The sequence below is a fragment of the Gymnodraco acuticeps genome, unplaced genomic scaffold (assembly GCF_902827175.1).
Source record: "Gymnodraco acuticeps unplaced genomic scaffold, fGymAcu1.1, whole genome shotgun sequence".
Taxonomy (NCBI): domain Eukaryota; kingdom Metazoa; phylum Chordata; class Actinopteri; order Perciformes; family Bathydraconidae; genus Gymnodraco; species Gymnodraco acuticeps.
In genome coordinates, this window is record NW_022989799.1 from 894,532 (window position 1) to 912,764 (window position 18,233).

Sequence of the window (18,233 nt, forward strand, 5' to 3'; positions counted from 1 at the left end):
CACACACACAGTACCTTGGTACCCAAATAGACTATCTGTCCTGCGTAGCTGGAGACGGACTGGTAGCAGGCCTTCTCTCCCACTAAAGCCTAGAACACAGACACACACAGCTCCAGTCAATATGTGGGTAAAATTCATTCGGACTAACAAAGCCTCTTATTAGCTTCAGCTGAACTTTAGAATGCTTTGGTTTAAGTTCTGAGGACTCTGGGTTTAGTCCTCCGTCATTAACAGTGTAGTTACATCAGGAAGGGAAGGGCAGTGTGAAGAGGAAGAACATATGAGAGTGTTACTCCAAACCTGGTGCTCTAGTGGTTCTATCATGGTGTGAGAATGTCAGGCTGAGGATTTGTAAATCTTCGCTGGTGATTATAACAGTCAGTGGAGAGAGATCAGGATGTGTTATGTAAACAGACTATCCAGAGACTATGTAGGGACTAGATGACTATAAAATGTTGAACTCTCTGCATCTGATCCTGTCCCCCGGCAGCTAACCCCTCACCAGAGCCTGGGAGACATTCCCTCCAGTGGCCAGCGATTTGAAATGTCGGCTGTTATAGACCAGTTGCACCTGCTCCAGGTCCAGAGTTTCGAGAACCTCCTGACTGGCCCGGTCCACAACTTGCAGCTTCTCATGGCTGTCCACCAGGACCAGGGTACGGCTGTTAATCCACTGCAGAGACACAGAGATAGGGAAACCAGTAAGGCATTAAACGTCTCTATCACACATGAGCAGCAGTTAGGTCACACCTGTGGTAGGAAACATATCTGGTCAAATAAATAGAGGCATATACCTGTCGGACAAGAACATGTATACCTATGTAGAGCTCTCCATGCCACGTGTTGCTAAATGAAGACAGCCAGCATTTCATACAAATCCAATCCAATCCATTTGATTTCTATAGCACATTTAAAAACAACAGAGTTGAACAAAGTGCTGTACATCAACAACTATATAAAAAACATAGCATAAATACATGAAAAACAGACAGGACATGAAACAAATGTAAAACACGAGACAATGAAACCAGATCAGAAGCCACAGACTGAAAAACTCTCCTATATGACGTAAAAACAATACAAAACACTAGTAAGATAAAACCCCAAATTTAAAAGCACAAGTGTCACCTGGCCTCTAAAAGCCACGGAAAAGAAGTGGGTTTTTAAACGAGATTTAAAAACAGGCAGAGTTGGAGCAAGTCTAACCTGGAGGGGCAATTCGTTCCATAACTTTGGAGCTGCAACAGCAAAGGCTGTCTCCTCGCTGCTTTAACCTCGATTTAGGGACGACCAGAAGGAGTCTGTCAGCAGACCTCAGTGACCGTGTGGTTGTGTATGGTTTTAAAAGATCTGCCAAGTACGGTGGGGCTAAACCGTTCAGGGCCTTCTATGCGAACAGTAACATTTTAAATTGGATTCTAAAGCAGACTAGTAGCCAGTGTAACGAGGCGAGTAATATGTTCGTAATATGTTCACGCCTGCCTGTTCTTGTAAGGAGGCGTGCAGCAGCATTCTGGACCAGCTGTAGGTGTGACAAGGAAGCCTTGGTTACTCCAATATACAGAGCATTGCAGTAATCCAGTTTAGTGGATATAAAACAATCTATTACTTTCTCAAAGTCATTAAAAGAAAGGAAAGGCTTGACCTTTGCTAAAACTCTTAGCTGAAAGAAGCTGGATTTTACCACAGAATTGATCTGTTTGTCTAGTTTAAAATCACGATCAATCCATACACCCAGGTTTGTGACAATGGGTTTCACATATGGGACAAGAGAATCCAGCCCAGGCGGGGCATTGGGGCCACCACTGGGTCCAAATATTATCACCTCGGTCTGTTTTTCATTGAATTTTAAAAGGTTCAAGGCCATCCAGGCTCTGATGTCCTGCAGACAGTCAGACAGGCGTTGCTGAGGGTTTGGGTCATTTATTTTCAGGGGAATGTAGATTTGCGAGTCATCTGCATAAAAATGAAATGAGACACTATATTTTTTAATGATAGCGCCCAGGGGGAGCAGGTACAGGGAAAATAAAATCGGCCCAAGAATGGAGCCTTGGGGTACCCCGTATGGGAGAGGAGCAGAGGAGGAAGTAAATTCATTAAGATTTACATTAAAACTTCTTTCAGACAGATACGACTTAAACCAGTCTAGAGCAGTACCACTGATTCCCACAAAATGTTGCAGGCGAGAAATGAGAATACTGTGATCTACAGTGTCAAAGGCAGCTGTCGGGTCTAAAAGTATAAGAACAGCACTGTTCCCAGAGTCAGTAGCTAAAAACAGGTCATTAAACACTTTTAAAAGAGCAGATTCAGTGCTGTGGAGGGGTTTAAACCCAGACTGGAATACCTCAAGAATGCCATGCACATTTAAGAAGGACTTCAACTGCTTCAGGACCACTTTTTCTAAAATGTTGGACATAAAAGGAAGTTTAGAGATAGGTCGAAAATTGTCAAAAACAGAGGTGTCCAGGTTTGGTTTTTTAATCAAAGGCTGGACCACAGCATGTTTTAGGCACTTTGGTACTATTCCTGTAGTCAGGCTGCTGTTAATTATATTAAGAACGTTAAGTCCAACAATGTCCCAGATTTCTTTGAAAAATCGCGTAGGGACAACATCGCTTGGAGAACCCGAGGGTTTCAATTGAGCAACAATTTCTATTAGAGCAGGAAGTGACACAAGCTCAAACTGACCCATAGCAGCTGAGCAAGTATCCATGACAGATGGATCATGGGAAGGAAGTGAGATGTTTGCTCTGATGGCAATAAAAAACTGTAGAAACGCCTCACAGGTTTCCGTGGAGGTTACTAAGTTGATGGATTGTGGGATATTTAGTATACAGTTTATAGTGCTAAAAAGAACACAGGGTTTATGACAGTTATTACGTATAACATCTGAAAAATACTGCGTTTTTTCCGCTTTAACAACTTTCTGATATCTACACCGGAGCCCTTTAAAATATCATAAGACACATGCAGCCTGTCCTTTTTCCATTTGCGATCAGCCCTTCTGCACTCCTGTCTGGCAGTACGAGTGGACTCATTTAACCATGGTTCAGACTTAACTTTAGGGCGAACAGCTTTTAGTGGAGCAATAGTATCTAGGATGTCTTGACAAGAGGAGTTAAAGAAAGAAAGTAACTCCTCTGTATCACCAGTAATAGGATATGCTCTGTCATCCACAAAATGTTTGAAGGCAGCAGAAAACTGAACAGCGGTGGAGGGTTTAAGCATGCGACGAAAATAAGCAGACTGTGGACACTGTTTACCAACAAAACAAGGGATAGTGACGTCAAATAGAACAGGCATGTGATCGGAGAAAATTGGGTTGCATATCTCAACATTACATATTGATAGACCATAAGACAGGACAAGATCAAGAGTATGCCCGTGTTCGTGTGTGGGGCCAGAAATCGATTGAACAAGATTAAAGGCATCAATAAGATTTAAAAAGTCTCGAGCCAACGGTTTGTTAGGACAGCAAACATGTATGTTTAAATCCCCCAAGATAAGAACCCGGTCATATGTATGCATAATGCCGGTCAGAAAAATCGTTAATAAAGTCCTTGTTGTACTTTGGGGGACGGTAAATCACTGCACACAGGACCGGATCAGAGCGGCCCAACTCAAATGAGTTCAGTTCAAAACTAGGGAACGAGGCCGGCAACTGTTTACAATAAAAGTTTGACTCATAAACAATCGCTATTCCTCCTCCTCGACCAGTTGTCCTCGGGGAATTCAGGTAGCTACAGCCAGACGGTAACAGTTCAGAGAAGGCGCTGGACTCACCGACGTTCAGCCAAGTTTCCGTCACGCAAAGAAAATCCAATCCACGGGAGATGAAGAAGTCGTTAAGAATAAAAGTTTTATTTGCTATCGACCTAGCATTAACCAGTGCCATCTTGGTGGGAGCCGGAGCAATAGCCGCACGGGGGGCCCGATCCAGCGGCCGCAGGTTCAGAGGATTCACTCCGCGTCTGCCTAGACGGGAATGACAGCGGCGGGGGGGCTGGGTTTCCGCAGCAGAGCCGACGACAGGTACCAGCCAAGGGTCGATAGGATCCTTAGCTGGTACACGCCAGTAACATTTATTTTGTCCGTTCTTAGGGTAAGACTTTGTTGCATTGTGTGTTTGTTTTTTACCAATTACTATCTGACAAAACTGTGCATTATCGTGCATGGAGAACATGCAGCAGGACCTTAAAGTCCATTATGAATTATTGTGCACTAGGACAAATTGACATTTCCCAGGCCCCTAACACTCAATGCCAAAGCTTTTGAAATACTATAATCACAGGGGGCAGAGCACGTTGTGTGGTGTACGGTGATGGAACTTTCACTGTTATACAGTAGGAAGGAAAGGCCTGTCTTTGTTTCAGGGGGCTAGCCTGTCACAGCCTCAGGAGCATGGCCTGATGCTGTCCATGTACATGTCATTACAGCGACTCCTTTTATGTTTTGGTGTTTTTTTTCCAATTGCACATTATCACAGCTTTTAGACAACACCTAACATTGAGGGCTATTAAAAACAGTTGCAATTAGATGAGAGCTCAAGGGCTTACACTCAGGCTGATGATGTCACAGCTGAGCTGGAGTTGTTTCTGTTTGATGACATGGATGGTGCCCGTGTCCTCCTTCTTTACCTGAACAAACAGAGAAGAACATTCAAACACTACCAACTGTTGCTTGCTGATTTTATCGCAATATAGAACACAATACATCTAGGACATATGACATTACAATCTAGTTTATTTATTTATAATGTGGGTATGTATTGGGAAACACTGTCTTGTAACTAACTGACTAAAACAATGTTGTACATTACTGTATCTCTCCAACATGCACAGAGATTTCAATGTGTCCGTATTCTGAGGTAGGACAACATTCGATAATATATGACATTAATACTGTGTATTGAAATATTTAAAGTAATTTCTATTTGGTCTTCTTCAGAACTAATGCTGTAAACAAAATGTCTTTCTAATGTGTATTTGGCTTTTTGGAAGTAAAGAGGGAGTTGAGCAGATACCAGCAGGAAGTGGACTGTGTCTCCTTTACAGAAAGCCAGGACGGGGTTGAGCGTCTTCTGAACAGGAACAAACTGCCAGGCCAGCTGAGGAACACTGGACGGGTCAGACTGGGGAAAGAAAAACACATCAATAATGATCCTCTAAAAGTAATGTTCACAAAGCACATCACCCATGTGAACATAAAAAAGTTTACTATGGTAGACACAAACATGAATGTGAATAATGGTATAATTCAAAATGTATATAAAACATTTGGAAAACCCATGCACTAGAGGAGGTTGTATGGTGTAGAGTGGTTTACATTTTATGACTGTTTCTGTGCACCTTTTTGAGGGTGAGGGAAATTTGGCCAAAGATATTAACTAATTCACAATGAATTGGCGTGTTCTCTGATGCAATTGCTGCTGCCCGTCACTGTCAATGAGGGACCTCCACTGACCTCCTTAGACATCAGCTGGAAGTAGTATCATTTTCATTTTATGGCCAAACTCACCCGGAAGTACTGTGTCTACATTACATTTCATTGAGCTGACGCTTTCATCCTAAGCCACCAACAATGAGTGCGAACAACCCTGAAGATACAAACTCAGAACAGCAATATTGGACCTTTTGTATATTACAGTTTTTCTGATTACATACGGCGCAGATAAAGCATTTGAGGTTTGGTGCAACTAGCTTCACCTAAGATAAGAGTTGGATGATAAGAAAATGAAGATACTGGAGACAAACGTACAGTATGGACAGTGTAGCTCTTAGTTTCTATGGACTTTTTATTAAAAAAATAATAAATTAACCTTGTTTTAAAAAAAACGCTTTTCAGTCAAACTTGTCGGGCATTTTTGCCTCAGCTGCATTGCTGGCGTGTAACGACACTAGGCACAGTCTTTCATAAGGGGTGAGGATAAGGCTAAGTAAGATGGTAGCGGCTAAGTAAGATGGTAGCGGATGAATAATCCACAACCCTTAGTGTGCAGTCAAGAACTATATGATAACTTCAGCACAGAATCAGTCAGTTATTCATGTCATTGTATTGATGAATATGGACCAGCATGCACTCATTAATAACAAAACAAGCACACAGTTATACAGACCTTGCTGTAGGGGAAAGTCATCCAGACTTTCAGCGAGGGCTTCAGTCCAATGACCAGAATCTGGGGAAAGAAAACCAAGAGGCAATAAACCATGAGGAACTTTACACACAGCTGGGTGGATGAGCAGAGGAAGGAGGATGCAGTGTGGACCTTAGTGAGGGAGGCCATGGCCAGCAGAGAGTAGTGTGTGATGGGATGGTCTCTGAAGTCTGGAGGGGCACGCAGCGGCTCGATACAGCACACCTCCCCTTTAGATCCACTGAAGAGACAGCGTGAGTCACAGGACCGCATCCCCATCACCCTCCTGCAGGTAAACACAGTCAGATGCAGTTGTCTTATTAAAGAAACATCACTTCAAGTCAGGAGCTGATGAGTTAAAAGCATTAGTGTTGCGTTCACTGATGTGCGTGCATTTGTTTATCTAAGCTTAGGAGAACAAATATATTTTCAACCCCAATGGACACACGGTGCCTCTTCAACCTCGCAAAAGAGAACAACACCTGTAACCATGGCAACTCTACAAAAGGCTATTCGAGTGAATGCTCTCTTTAACCGTGAGGGAGCGATACACAGTGCTACACACTGCCCAACGGTCAGTGGACCAAAACTTTGATGATCTTATGGGAGAAAACAAAGGTTATTTTATTTTATTTATCTAAAGAAATGTACCTGAAAGCCAGCTCAAACACTGATCCTCCACTGTCATTGCACACTGCAAGAGTCGGGTCATCTGTGAACTAGAGACACAACAACAGGGACATAATAACCATTCATATTAGAATATATATCGGCGTGTGTGTGTGTGTGTGTGTGTGTGTGTGTGTGTGTGTGTGTGTGTGTGTGTGTGTGTGTGTGTGTGTGTGTGTGTGTGTGTGTGTGTGTGTGTGTGTGTGTGTGTGTGTGTACCTTCACATGCAGTACTGCTGTTCCTGGAGGGTGGGCATCAGTGATTGTTCTCAGGAGCTTCCCACTGGCTAGATCCCACATTGTGATCTAAACAAACAAACGATCAGACAGACATTCAGATGTTCAAGTGCAAGTGTTAAACACAATTCTCTGTTCTATCAATTACAATCAATCAATCCCAGTCACTAAAATAAATACTGCTAATAACTTGGACAGAAAACCATTTAGAGGGGCTGCATCATTTTCACCTGTTTGAAAATTAAAACGAGTTCATTCAGATATTTAGTTCATGACATCTGGCTTAAGCAACATGTACATAACTATGCTATGTTTAAACCAGAGAAACTCCACATATAGAAAAGGGTGTTCTGGAGAAGGGTGTGCCTCTACAAACTGCAACTGCGTAGACTGATCAGGACCAGAGTGGATAGCAGCGTTGTACCATATCTGCTTTTGTTCTTGAACACAACAGACTAGGCAAACACTGGCACCTGACGAGCACAGCAAATCAAGCCAGAGACCGTGGTGTGTGTGTGTGTGTGTGTGTGTGTGTGTGTGTGTGTGTGTGTGTGTGTGTGTGTGTGTGTGTATGTGAATGTAAGTTTCCTTAAGCAGGTGGCACCTTGTATGTGAGTTAGTTACTGTGTATATTACTGACAGAGGGGAAAACTGAATTTTATCAAGGGGACAAATAAAGTTGATTCTTCTTATTCCTCTTCTTCTTCCTGTATGAATATGTGTAAACGGGTAAATCTGACACGAAATGTAAAAGTGCTTTGAGGGGTCATGAATACTGGAAAAGGGCTGTATAAATCCAGTCCATACTATATCACTTGTATTCCAACTATACAGTAATAGAGTGTATTCCATTTATTAGCAGTATTACACTCTTGGTTTAGTGACATATACCACTATCAAGCTTTATCAGGCTTTAAGGAGGATCATTACTGTCTCCAATGAACCCCTAGTCAACCTGGGATTGTATGTCATGTGTCCGAGGTATACCTGTCCTTTGGCGAAGCCGCAGAGAAGTCGTGAGCAGTCGTGGTTGACGCTCAGAGCAGAGACAGCTCCAAACTCCGCCCCCGTTGCCTTGGTACCCAGACACAGCCGCAGAGCCTGATTGGTATCTGCAGAGGAGGGAGAAGAAACCTTTAACTTCAGGAAAAAGGGTGCATATTAAGAGAGTTGTACGGTAAAATTAATTTTTTTTAAAAGACAATGAGACCAAAACACAAAACAATGGCACCAAATAAAGAGAGCAGAATGTTATAAAAAAAGAAACGGCATTTGCAACCAAACTAAGCAACAATGCATGCAGCAAAGAAGCTCAGCCAAACCAAAATAGACATGAGCAGAGCAAGTCAGGCTTAATACAAAATGAACATTTAGCATGATGTTCGTACCTTTTCCTGACCAGGCATCATTATGTCAGCAATATAAAGAGACATGGGTCAAACCCCAGTCACAACCCAAACAACATCACAGTATCAACTTAAAGGGGCCCTATTCTGCTCATTGCCTCTACTGTGACATGGTTTCATAATTTAATGTTCAGAAAGCTCTTTACTTTTCTCATCCTGCCTGTGCTGCATCACCTCTTTTCACCCTCTGTCTGAAACCAGAGCCCAGTCTGCTCTGATTGGTTCGCTGGCCAGCTCTGTTGTGATTGGTCAACTGCTTAGATGTTCCGGCCCTTAGTCTTTCACAAGCTGCATATGAGCACTAGGGATGGGAACGATTAATCGAATATTCGAAATTATTCAGGTATTCGAATAATTATTCATGTATTCGAATATGAGTTATGAATATTTGTATACATTTTTTTTTTTTTTGGGAGATGCCTAAGTTGATTACATATTATCAAATTGAATAATTCAATGTATATATATATATATATATTAGGGCTGTCAAGTTAACGCGTTAATAAAAAAAAATTAACGCCACTAATTATTTTAACGCGATTAACGCATGTGTATTTTTTTTCCTTGGCCGCCCCGTAGTTTCAGAGCGCATCGAGTTTAAAATATCATCTACAAGCTGATGCTGACAGCCCCGCTCCTGCCGCCCGCTTGTGGCAGACCACACTTCCACGCTCATCGGCAGGCACCGACCGGGAGGGTGTGTGTATGTGTGGCCTGAGCGAGCGAGAGAGAGACCTTACGTGCATTGTTGTTGTTAGCATCTGGTGCTAGCTAGCTGCACTAACGGATATGGAGCTGTTTAAATGAAAACAGAGGAGCGACATTTCGCCACAACTGCGCCGAGCACTTGACTTTATGCAGGAAGCCAGACAGTGGGACATTGTACGATAAGTCAGCACACTCAGTACGGATAGTGCGCAATATGATTGCAGCTCCCGTTCGAGCATATGCCTTGAAGTTGCACATAGCCTCCAACGATCCATCACACACACACACACACACACACACACACACACACACATCACACACACACACCACACACACACACACACACACACACACACACACACACACCACACACACCCACACAACACACACACACACACACACACACACACACAACACACACACACACACACACACACACACACACACACACACACACACACACACACACCACACACACACACACACACACACACACACACACACACACACACACACATTTGTATTGTATTATTGAATGAGAGAGGTTCCAGGTTGACTTGAGGCGAATATTTTTAATGTTCAGAGGTTGTTGTGTTTAATATTCATGAGAATATTTGTCATTGTTCAAATGATAAAAAACATTAGCATAAAGCATATTTGTCCACTCATATGTTGATAAGAGTATTAAAAACTTGAAAAATATTCCTCTAAGGTACATTTAGAACAGATAAAAAATGTGCGATTAATTTGCGATTAACTATGGACAATCATGCGATTAATCGCGATTAAATATTTTAATCGACTGACAGCCCTAATATATATATACGACTGTGCCATAGCTAAATGTGTTAGGTGACGTATAAAGGTGTGTTTTGCTCCCTCACAGCGGGCAGAGCTGCAGGTGCTGATCTCTCTCTCTCGTGTCCGGTTATACTTCACTCGTGTTTATGTCCAAATCCATCAGATCTAGCTGCTGCCCCTCCCTACACACAGATCACGCAGACTCAAACCTCATTTTAGGCCCAAATGTGGCACAAATGAGCTCCGCAGCCGTTGCGAGGTTTCATGAGCGTGCTCCCCCGCCCCCTGTCAACACTCGCGACACATGAGTGGCCAGCCTAAACAACAATAAGCGCTGCTTGGCAACCGTGTGTGGCGGCAAAGTACATAGACATTTTGACAGGAGAGATTTAGTTTTGCCGGTATTCAACATATTTTACCAGTCATAGTCCGGTAATTATTTACACTCTAAGAAGAGTCCTACACAACAGACATGGCGTCAAAAAGGAGTAATGTGTGGAAATATTTAGACCAGGTTAGTGAGTGCGCTGTAGAGGTCAAACTATGCCAAATTAAACTTATATATACATGCTATACCTTGCTATACCCGCAACCTCCGTTCCAGCTGAGGGTCTTCTCTACAGCTGGCCTGATTGTGAATCGCTTCCACACATGAAAGCTGTAGGCCTATAGCTGTCAAACTGTGATCACCAGTTCAATACATTTGACAAATTCGACTTGGTTTCTACACTTATTTGAACATGTATGTATTTTTTTCCAAAAATTGTTGGAAAAAAATTGGGTACAATTTTTTTTTTTTTTATTAAAACAAAATTTTTACCCAACTTTTTTTTGTATAGGATATGTACATTTCGGTTAACCGTTTTTTGGGGGATCGAATATTCGAATATACATTTGCTTTCAAATTCCCATCCCTAATGAGCACTAACCAATAGAAGCACGAGTGTTATATAGTGATGACGCCATGTTCCTGAAGTAAATAAGGGAGTCCAACGGAGGATTGTGTTGTAGAGCAACTCCCTCTGGAGTGAACACAGGGATTTTAGCCTTTGCAGACCATTTACATGCACAAAAACCTATAGAACTCACTACAGGAAAGGGAAGACCCTAAAAAGCAGAATTGGGACTCTTTAATACTCATTTGTTTTCTACCTGTGTATTTAAACACTGTATATGAGTCTACAGAGGGACATTTTGTATTAGTCCTTTAGGAGGAGATACCTGGAGCAGAGGTTGGGCTAGACTTTTTCGCTGCCCGTCATTTTGACGGACAGGATCGTAAAACTTCTGTCAAAATCCAGAATTACCCGTCGGCCTTTACACAACTCTGACGCTATGTGATCATCTCCTCTCACACATCCCTGAAACTGGTCCTCCCGCTGTACTTCTCGGAGACTTCAACCTCCAGACAGGGAAGATAGACGAACTAACATCTCTGTTAACCGCCTTTGCTTTCTCACTTCTCTCCGTCCCCACCAACTCATAAAGCTGGCAATGTCCTTGATCTCATATTCTCAAGGAACTGCACTACTTCTAACCTCTCTGTAAACCCGCTCCACACATCCGATCACTTCTTAATTTCATTCTCTCTACCCCTTTCCAAACATAACAAACTAATCTCTTCCCATCCTGCACCTGTCCGCCGTAACCTTCGTTCCCTCTCCCCCTCTACCTTTGCCTCATCGGTTCTCTCAGCCCTCCCTTCCTCTGACTCGTTCCAACTCCTATACCTCCAAACTCTGCTGCAGAAACTCTCCTCTCTACTCTCTCATCCTCTCTGGACTCTCTCTGTCCTCTCACATCTCGGCAGGCTCGTCAGTCCCCTCCTGCTCCCTGGCTAAATGATGAACTGCGTGCTAATAGAACCGTCCTTCGGGCAGCAGAGCGGAAATGGTGGAAATCCAAACACCGTGACGACCTACTAACCTATCAGGCTCTCCTCTCCTCTTTCTCTGCTTCGATCTCTCAGGCAAAAAGCACTTTCTTTCAAGATAAGATCCAATCTTCCTATTCCAATCCCAAAAAACTATTTTCCATCTTCTCCTCCCTCCTGGACCCTCCAAAAGCTCCTTCCCCCTCCTCCCTTCTGTCAAGCGACTTTGTTACCCACTTTGAAAAAAAGGTTGATGATATTCACTCTTCTTTTTCTGACTCACCTCTACTCACCGCTGGGTCACCAGACCCTCCTTTCACCCACACACTGACCTCCTTTTTCCCTCTCTCTCCAAGTGAGGTTCTTATCCTCATTACCTCTGCCCGCCCTACCACCTGTCCTCTGGACCCTATCCCTTCAAACCTCCTTCAGACTATCGCTCCTGATATTCTACCGTTTCTCACCCATTTCATCAACACTTCTCTAACTTCTGGTCACTTTCCAAACAGTCTCAAGGAGGCAAGAGTAAACCCTCTCCTAAAGAAACCCACTCTCAACCCGTCAGATGTTATAAACTACAGGCCTGTCTCTCTCCTCCCGTTCCTGTCTAAAACACTTGAACGCGCTGTCTTTAGACAACTCTCCTGCTATCTCCATCAGAACAACCTTCTGGATCCGCACCAGTCTGGTTTCAAGGCAGGTCACTCCACAGAAACTGCCCTCCTTGCTGTCACTGAGGAACTGCACACTGCTAAAGCATCCTCCCTCTCCTCTGTCATCATCCTTTTGGACCTGTCTGCTGCATTCGACACGGTGAATCATCAGATCCTCCTTCGCACTCTCCAAGCACTTGGAGTTTCAGGCTCTGCACTTTCCCTCCTCACCTCATACCTCAAAGACCGCACCTACAGGGTTACTTGGAGAGGGTCCGAGTCCGACCCTTGTCAATTAACTACAGGGGTCCCTCAGGGCTCTGTTCTTGGTCCCCTCCTCTTCTCCTTGTACACAAACTCGCTCGGATCAGTCATTAGCCCGCATGGTTTTTCATACCACTTCTACGCTGACGACACCCAATTAATTCTGTCCTTTCCCCGCTCAGAGACCCAGGTCGTCGCACGCATCTCTGCTTGTCTAGCTGACATCTCTCAGTGGATGTCTGATCATCACCTCAAGCTCAACCTTGACAAGACTGAACTGCTTTTCCTTCCGGGAAAAGATTGTCCCACTCTTGACCTAACAATCAACATTGGCACCTCTGTTGTTTCCCCGACTCAGACTGCAAGGAATCTGGGTGTGACCCTAGATAACAACCTGTCCTTCACTGCAAACATAGCTGCTACAACCCGTTGCTGCAGATACACGCTTTACAACATCAGGAAGATACGTCCCCAGCTGACCCAGAAAGCGACGCAGGTTCTGGTCCAGGCTCTCGTCATCTCACGCCTAGACTACTGTAACTCCCTCCTGGCTGGTCTACCTGCATGTGCCATCCGACCTCTGCAGCTCATCCAGAATGCAGCTGCTCGTCTGGTCTTCAACCTTCCTAAATTCTCCCACACCACGCCGCTCCTCCGCTGCCTTCACTGGCTTCCGATAACTGCTAGAATCCACTTCAAGACAATGGTACTTGTGTACCATGCTGCGAATGGATCTGGCCCTTCCTACATCCAGGACATGGTTAAACCGTACACCCCAGCATGTGCACTCCGCTCTGCATCAACCAAACGGCTCGCTGCACCCTCGCTGCGAAGGGGACCCAAGTTCCCATCAGCAAAAAACACGTGGGTTTGCTATCCTGGCTCCTAAATGGTGGAATGAGCTCCCCATTGACATCAGGACAGCAGATAGCTTACACACCTTCCGGCGCAGACTGAAAACTCATCTCTTTCGACTCCACTTCGAGCGATAGAACTATTAACAAAGTACTTACAGATGGAGCGCTCCATTTCAGACGCCTACCCGTGCGGGTCCGTGATCAGCACGGGGTGGGCCCCTGCTGAAAAGGAAAACCCCCCCGCAGGACTTGAAACGCCCCCTTGATAAATACATTTAATTATAATGAAACCAGCTGCAATGGATAATGGATCCACCAGGGGGAGCCGTGAAAAGCTGCCACACTGGAACTCATAAATGAAATAAACAGCTGATCTACAGGTATCTGATATAGCGGATATTTGTTAAGATCCATATGTCACGGATAGGATCATATTCTGTGCTAAATAAGAGACATGTAATCATTTACTAAACATCCCCATGTTTTTATTTAACAAAATAATGTTTATTCATGTTGGCGTAAGTACAAAACCATCGCTATGTTTTTAGATCAGGAAATGCATCCAGGCTCAAACAAACGATTTTCAATCATCATCCTCACGATCATTTAATGTATCATATGTTCGCGAGTTGAAATGAATGCACTAAATTTAATCCACGTGAGTTTACAACAACAAAAATAATCGCTTTGTTTTTATATCACATCCGTCCGGAGGAAAATGCAGCACGGGTCTCACTACCGATCATCCTAATCCCACGGGCAAACAATAATATGTACAGTGTTAATAGTTTACTGTATTATTAGTGTCTAATATTACTGGGGATTTCGGAATGGTAGCCTACTGGATTTTGATTTATTGTATCGGCTTCATATCGCAATATATTCCCAAAGTCTGAAATGCAAAAATGTCCCACATTAGGGCAATTCACCCTACATTTAATCATTCATACAAAATCATATTTCGTTTCTTTTTAACGAAATAAATGTGGTTTAATCCACATAATTTACTGTGTTAATTGTTTACTGTAGTATTGTGCACATTACTTTTCGCTGCTTGTTGCACCCCTGGTTAGAAGCTAAACTGCATTTCGTTGTCTCAGTACCTGCAATATGTGCAATAACAATAAAGTTGAATCTAATCTTGAGCAGGAACAAATGTATTTAGGCTACTTAGTACATATCTGACATAAACAATTAAACACATTTGTGCATTCTTTAAACCGAGTCAAGCCGAGTCCGGAGGTGGCGGCACATTAAAGTGTGCACCTGATTGTTTAACTTGAAGGTGCCTGATGACATTTAATCATTCAAACAAAATCATATTTCGTCTATTTTTAACGAAATCAATGTGGTTTAATCCACATAATTTAGGCCTACTGTGTTAATTGTGTAGTATTGTTTAACTTGAAGGTGCCTGATGTGAACATTTCCAGAAGAACTCTAGCTTGAATGGCCTTTGTATGTATACAGTAGGCCTACACATAGGCGGCGCGTGAGGCTCAGGTTTGGGAAGGCTAAATAACTTTTTTTTTCATCTTACGCTGCCCGCCTCCGGCGTCTATAGAAAAGAGATCAACTCAGTGAAAGCACCGCCTGCTGACCGATCAGAGCTCAGTGTGCGGAGTTTAAATCTATCAAGTCATATTACAGGAAAAAGGAAATGCAGTTTAAACTGCCGTATGCAGAGAAGACGCCGACGTGTCGCACTTATCATTCATATCACACTGACATCACATCATCAATCAGATCATCGATCTCACATCGATATCACAATATTTCCTTATCTGAGTCAGCTTCTCGAGCCGTATCTGGCCGTGCAACACTTAGTTACATTGTCACATATACTGTATGCAGACGTATTATTTTAAGCAACACATTAAGTTGACGAAACACTCAACTCAAATGTAATAAAGTCAGATCCCCTCGTGTTTTAGATGGGGCAGTATCATAAAACTGTTGTACGCTTTCAAACACTCGGTAGTTTATTTTTTAACGAGTTGTTCTGTATTCTCCTTGCAGGTGCAACTATGTGGCTTGTATCCTGGATTATATGTTTAAGTCATCATGGATGTTTAAAGTTCAGATTTGCCTAATATTAGTTTACTTTTCATTAATGAAGTATGATGTTGCGCTGTCAGTACACTTGTCCCTGTTTGGTCAAATGTAGCTAACCCCGCCCCTTTCACATGAACGCGTTCTCAGCTGGAGAGAGAAACCCTGGCTTGATTTACCGAGTTGATAACCAGCGCCGTAGGACCGTTTAGCGAGATCGCGTTTGTTAGGGTTAGTTAAGATAACTCAAGCATATCCAGGGTATGTTGAACTGGCTTCGTGGTACAGGGCACAGGTTGGCACCCCGGCACATAGCAGCGCTAATGTCAAAGACATTATATTTTTATTTTACCAGGATGCAGTTACACAAATATTTGGGAAGGCTTAGCCTTCCCTAGCCTACAGCACCCGCCGCCCCTGGGCCTACAGTATAGCCCAACCATGTACACCTTCCTTTTTTCCCATCCAAAGTTTGAATTGGATAAAGGTAATGGTTATCGATGGTGCTTTTATAGCCTATTGTATAATAACTGTGTGATTTATATTGCTTTTCAAATGCATATGGCCACCCATTTACACTGCTCTTCCCGTCAAGAATATGAATAGAACTTAGTTAGATCACTTTACATTTCTGCAAATTAATTTGTAATCACACACGTCTCCCCGTCTCGAAAATGATAAATAAAATAAAAAGAGGAAACCATTTTCAAGTTCAGTTTTCAACGTTTTATTTAAAATAACTGACACCATACTGTAGGTCTATCTGCTGCGGAAACCAGGACGAGCTATTTCGGGATCTGTTTTTTCGGGGGCTCCTCAGTCTCTCATTTACCCGGCTCCTGATCTTATGCCACTGGTCAATGTTCAGATTTGGGAACCAATTGGAAACATAGGACTCAATCTTTTTCAACCTCGGGACGGGAAAAAAGGAAGGTGTAAATGGTTGAATGATGAATAAACAGTGAGGAGGGGTACAGTATGAATACACTAGATATACACAGCAGCCCAGCCTGTGAGCAGTATGAACACCAATGAGCGCTCAGCTCGAGATACCAGCGAGTCGAGAGAGAGAATGATATCTGCATTTTCTCTTTTGGTTTGATTAGGACACATCCTGGGGATTGTGTTTACAAACATTGACCATACCGTTCACCAGCCCCCACCCCCCATGTTGCCTATGCTGTCCTGTGTTGCGAACTCTTTGTTTAAAACGAATTAGCCATCGGAATGTGTGGAGGAATTCTCCCAAGGGTCACATTCCACAGCTCTCCCCCCCCCCCCCCCCCACTCCTGTGATCTCCCATCCCCCAGTCTGTAGGTTTGTGTTTGCATATTTCTATGCCGTAATTCATACTGGTCCTCTCACGCACATACATTCTCCTTACAGTATACATACATAGGCTATATGAGTCCGTGTATCTACGGACCATTTGTTTTTCTTTATTAAAAAAGTAAACGGAAGAGCGTCTGAGAGGCGTTTTTGCCCTTTTGCTTGTTACCTTACTAAATGGTCTAATGGTCAGTGGAGCGAGGGGGGAGGCCCGCGAAACTCGCGGAAGTGATTTCAAAACAAAAAAGCACTCGTTTGCTTGGAACAAAGAAAACGGCCAAGACACACATTGAGTCCAGAAAATGAATGTTATTAAGGGCTGTAAATATAATAAGCGTGTGTCTAAAATTGACAACAGGCTTATTATATTTACAGCCCTTAAGATACACTTTTGTGTTTAACAGCTGACCACTACCATGACATACTTTGTTTTAGTAGATTTCACATGAGAGCAAAATGTATAAATATGAGCATTACATTATATGAATATGAGAACAAAATGCATGAATGTGTGAGTGACAATATATGAATGTGTGCATTGAAATATGATAATATGAGAGCAAAATGTATGAATGTGTGAGTGTAAATATATACGTGTGTGAGAGTGAAAATGTATGTATGTAAAAGGAGAATATATGTGTGTAAGAGTGAAAATGTATGTATGTAAAAGGAGAATATATGTGTGTAAGAGTGAAGATGTATGTATGTAAAAGGAGAATATATGTGTGTAAGAGTGAAAATATGCTGCATTTTGAATGTCCGATAGTCCACCATTTCCACCGGAAATATCAAACATTTAATAAAAGTGAAAAACAATGAACAAGACTTAACATATTCATCATAATTAATTATATTTATTTCGTTTGGATGTAGGATTTTTGACTTTGTTTAGAGCAGTGATCTTCTACTATATGAACATTTTGGACCCAAAATCACAAAAAAAAACAGATTATGAAAATGATATTATTTTTCATATGTAACACAAACATACACAACGAAACCATTTAAAAGCTAGAAATATATACATGGGATGTCACTATGATAATGTGAAAGTTTGATTGAGGTAGCATGGGATTTCATTCTGATAAGGCAAAAGTGTTATTATAAATATAATACAAATATATATATACACATTATGTACAAAAATCAGTTTTTTCTGTCTTTATCTGTGCCACGCTTCAAAGCGGTTTCTGTCAATACGACACAGAGGGCAACATCACAGATTCCTCCTCCTCCATGTCAAAAAA

General features: G+C 42.6%; 1 protein-coding gene across 7 annotated transcripts in view; it reads right to left on the reverse strand.

The window, feature by feature from the left end:
• Nucleotides 1–18,233, reverse strand: part of vps8 (VPS8 subunit of CORVET complex) — a 79,832-nt gene that overhangs the window by 45,524 nt on the left and 16,075 nt on the right. For 4 of the 7 annotated variants that reach the window (XR_004569691.1, XR_004569690.1, XM_034223196.1 and 1 more), the window contains exons 7-16: nucleotides 8,431–8,436; nucleotides 8,030–8,154; nucleotides 7,025–7,111; nucleotides 6,788–6,855; nucleotides 6,269–6,422; nucleotides 6,119–6,178; nucleotides 5,027–5,134; nucleotides 4,560–4,640; nucleotides 503–673; nucleotides 15–89 (exon numbers count right to left, since the gene is read on the reverse strand). Coding sequence is in view for 5 of the 7 variants with exons in the window: in XM_034223196.1 (XP_034079087.1) it covers nucleotides 15–89; nucleotides 503–673; nucleotides 4,560–4,640; nucleotides 5,027–5,134; nucleotides 6,119–6,178; nucleotides 6,269–6,422; nucleotides 6,788–6,855; nucleotides 7,025–7,111; nucleotides 8,030–8,154; nucleotides 8,431–8,436 (935 nt within the window). In the remaining 2 variants the exon portion in view is untranslated. The remainder of the gene's footprint in view (nucleotides 1–14; nucleotides 90–502; nucleotides 674–4,559; nucleotides 4,641–5,026; nucleotides 5,135–6,118; nucleotides 6,179–6,268; nucleotides 6,423–6,787; nucleotides 6,856–7,024; nucleotides 7,112–8,029; nucleotides 8,155–8,430; nucleotides 8,437–18,233) is intronic. The other 3 variants (XM_034223201.1, XM_034223189.1, XM_034223210.1) reach the window with 2 other exon arrangements.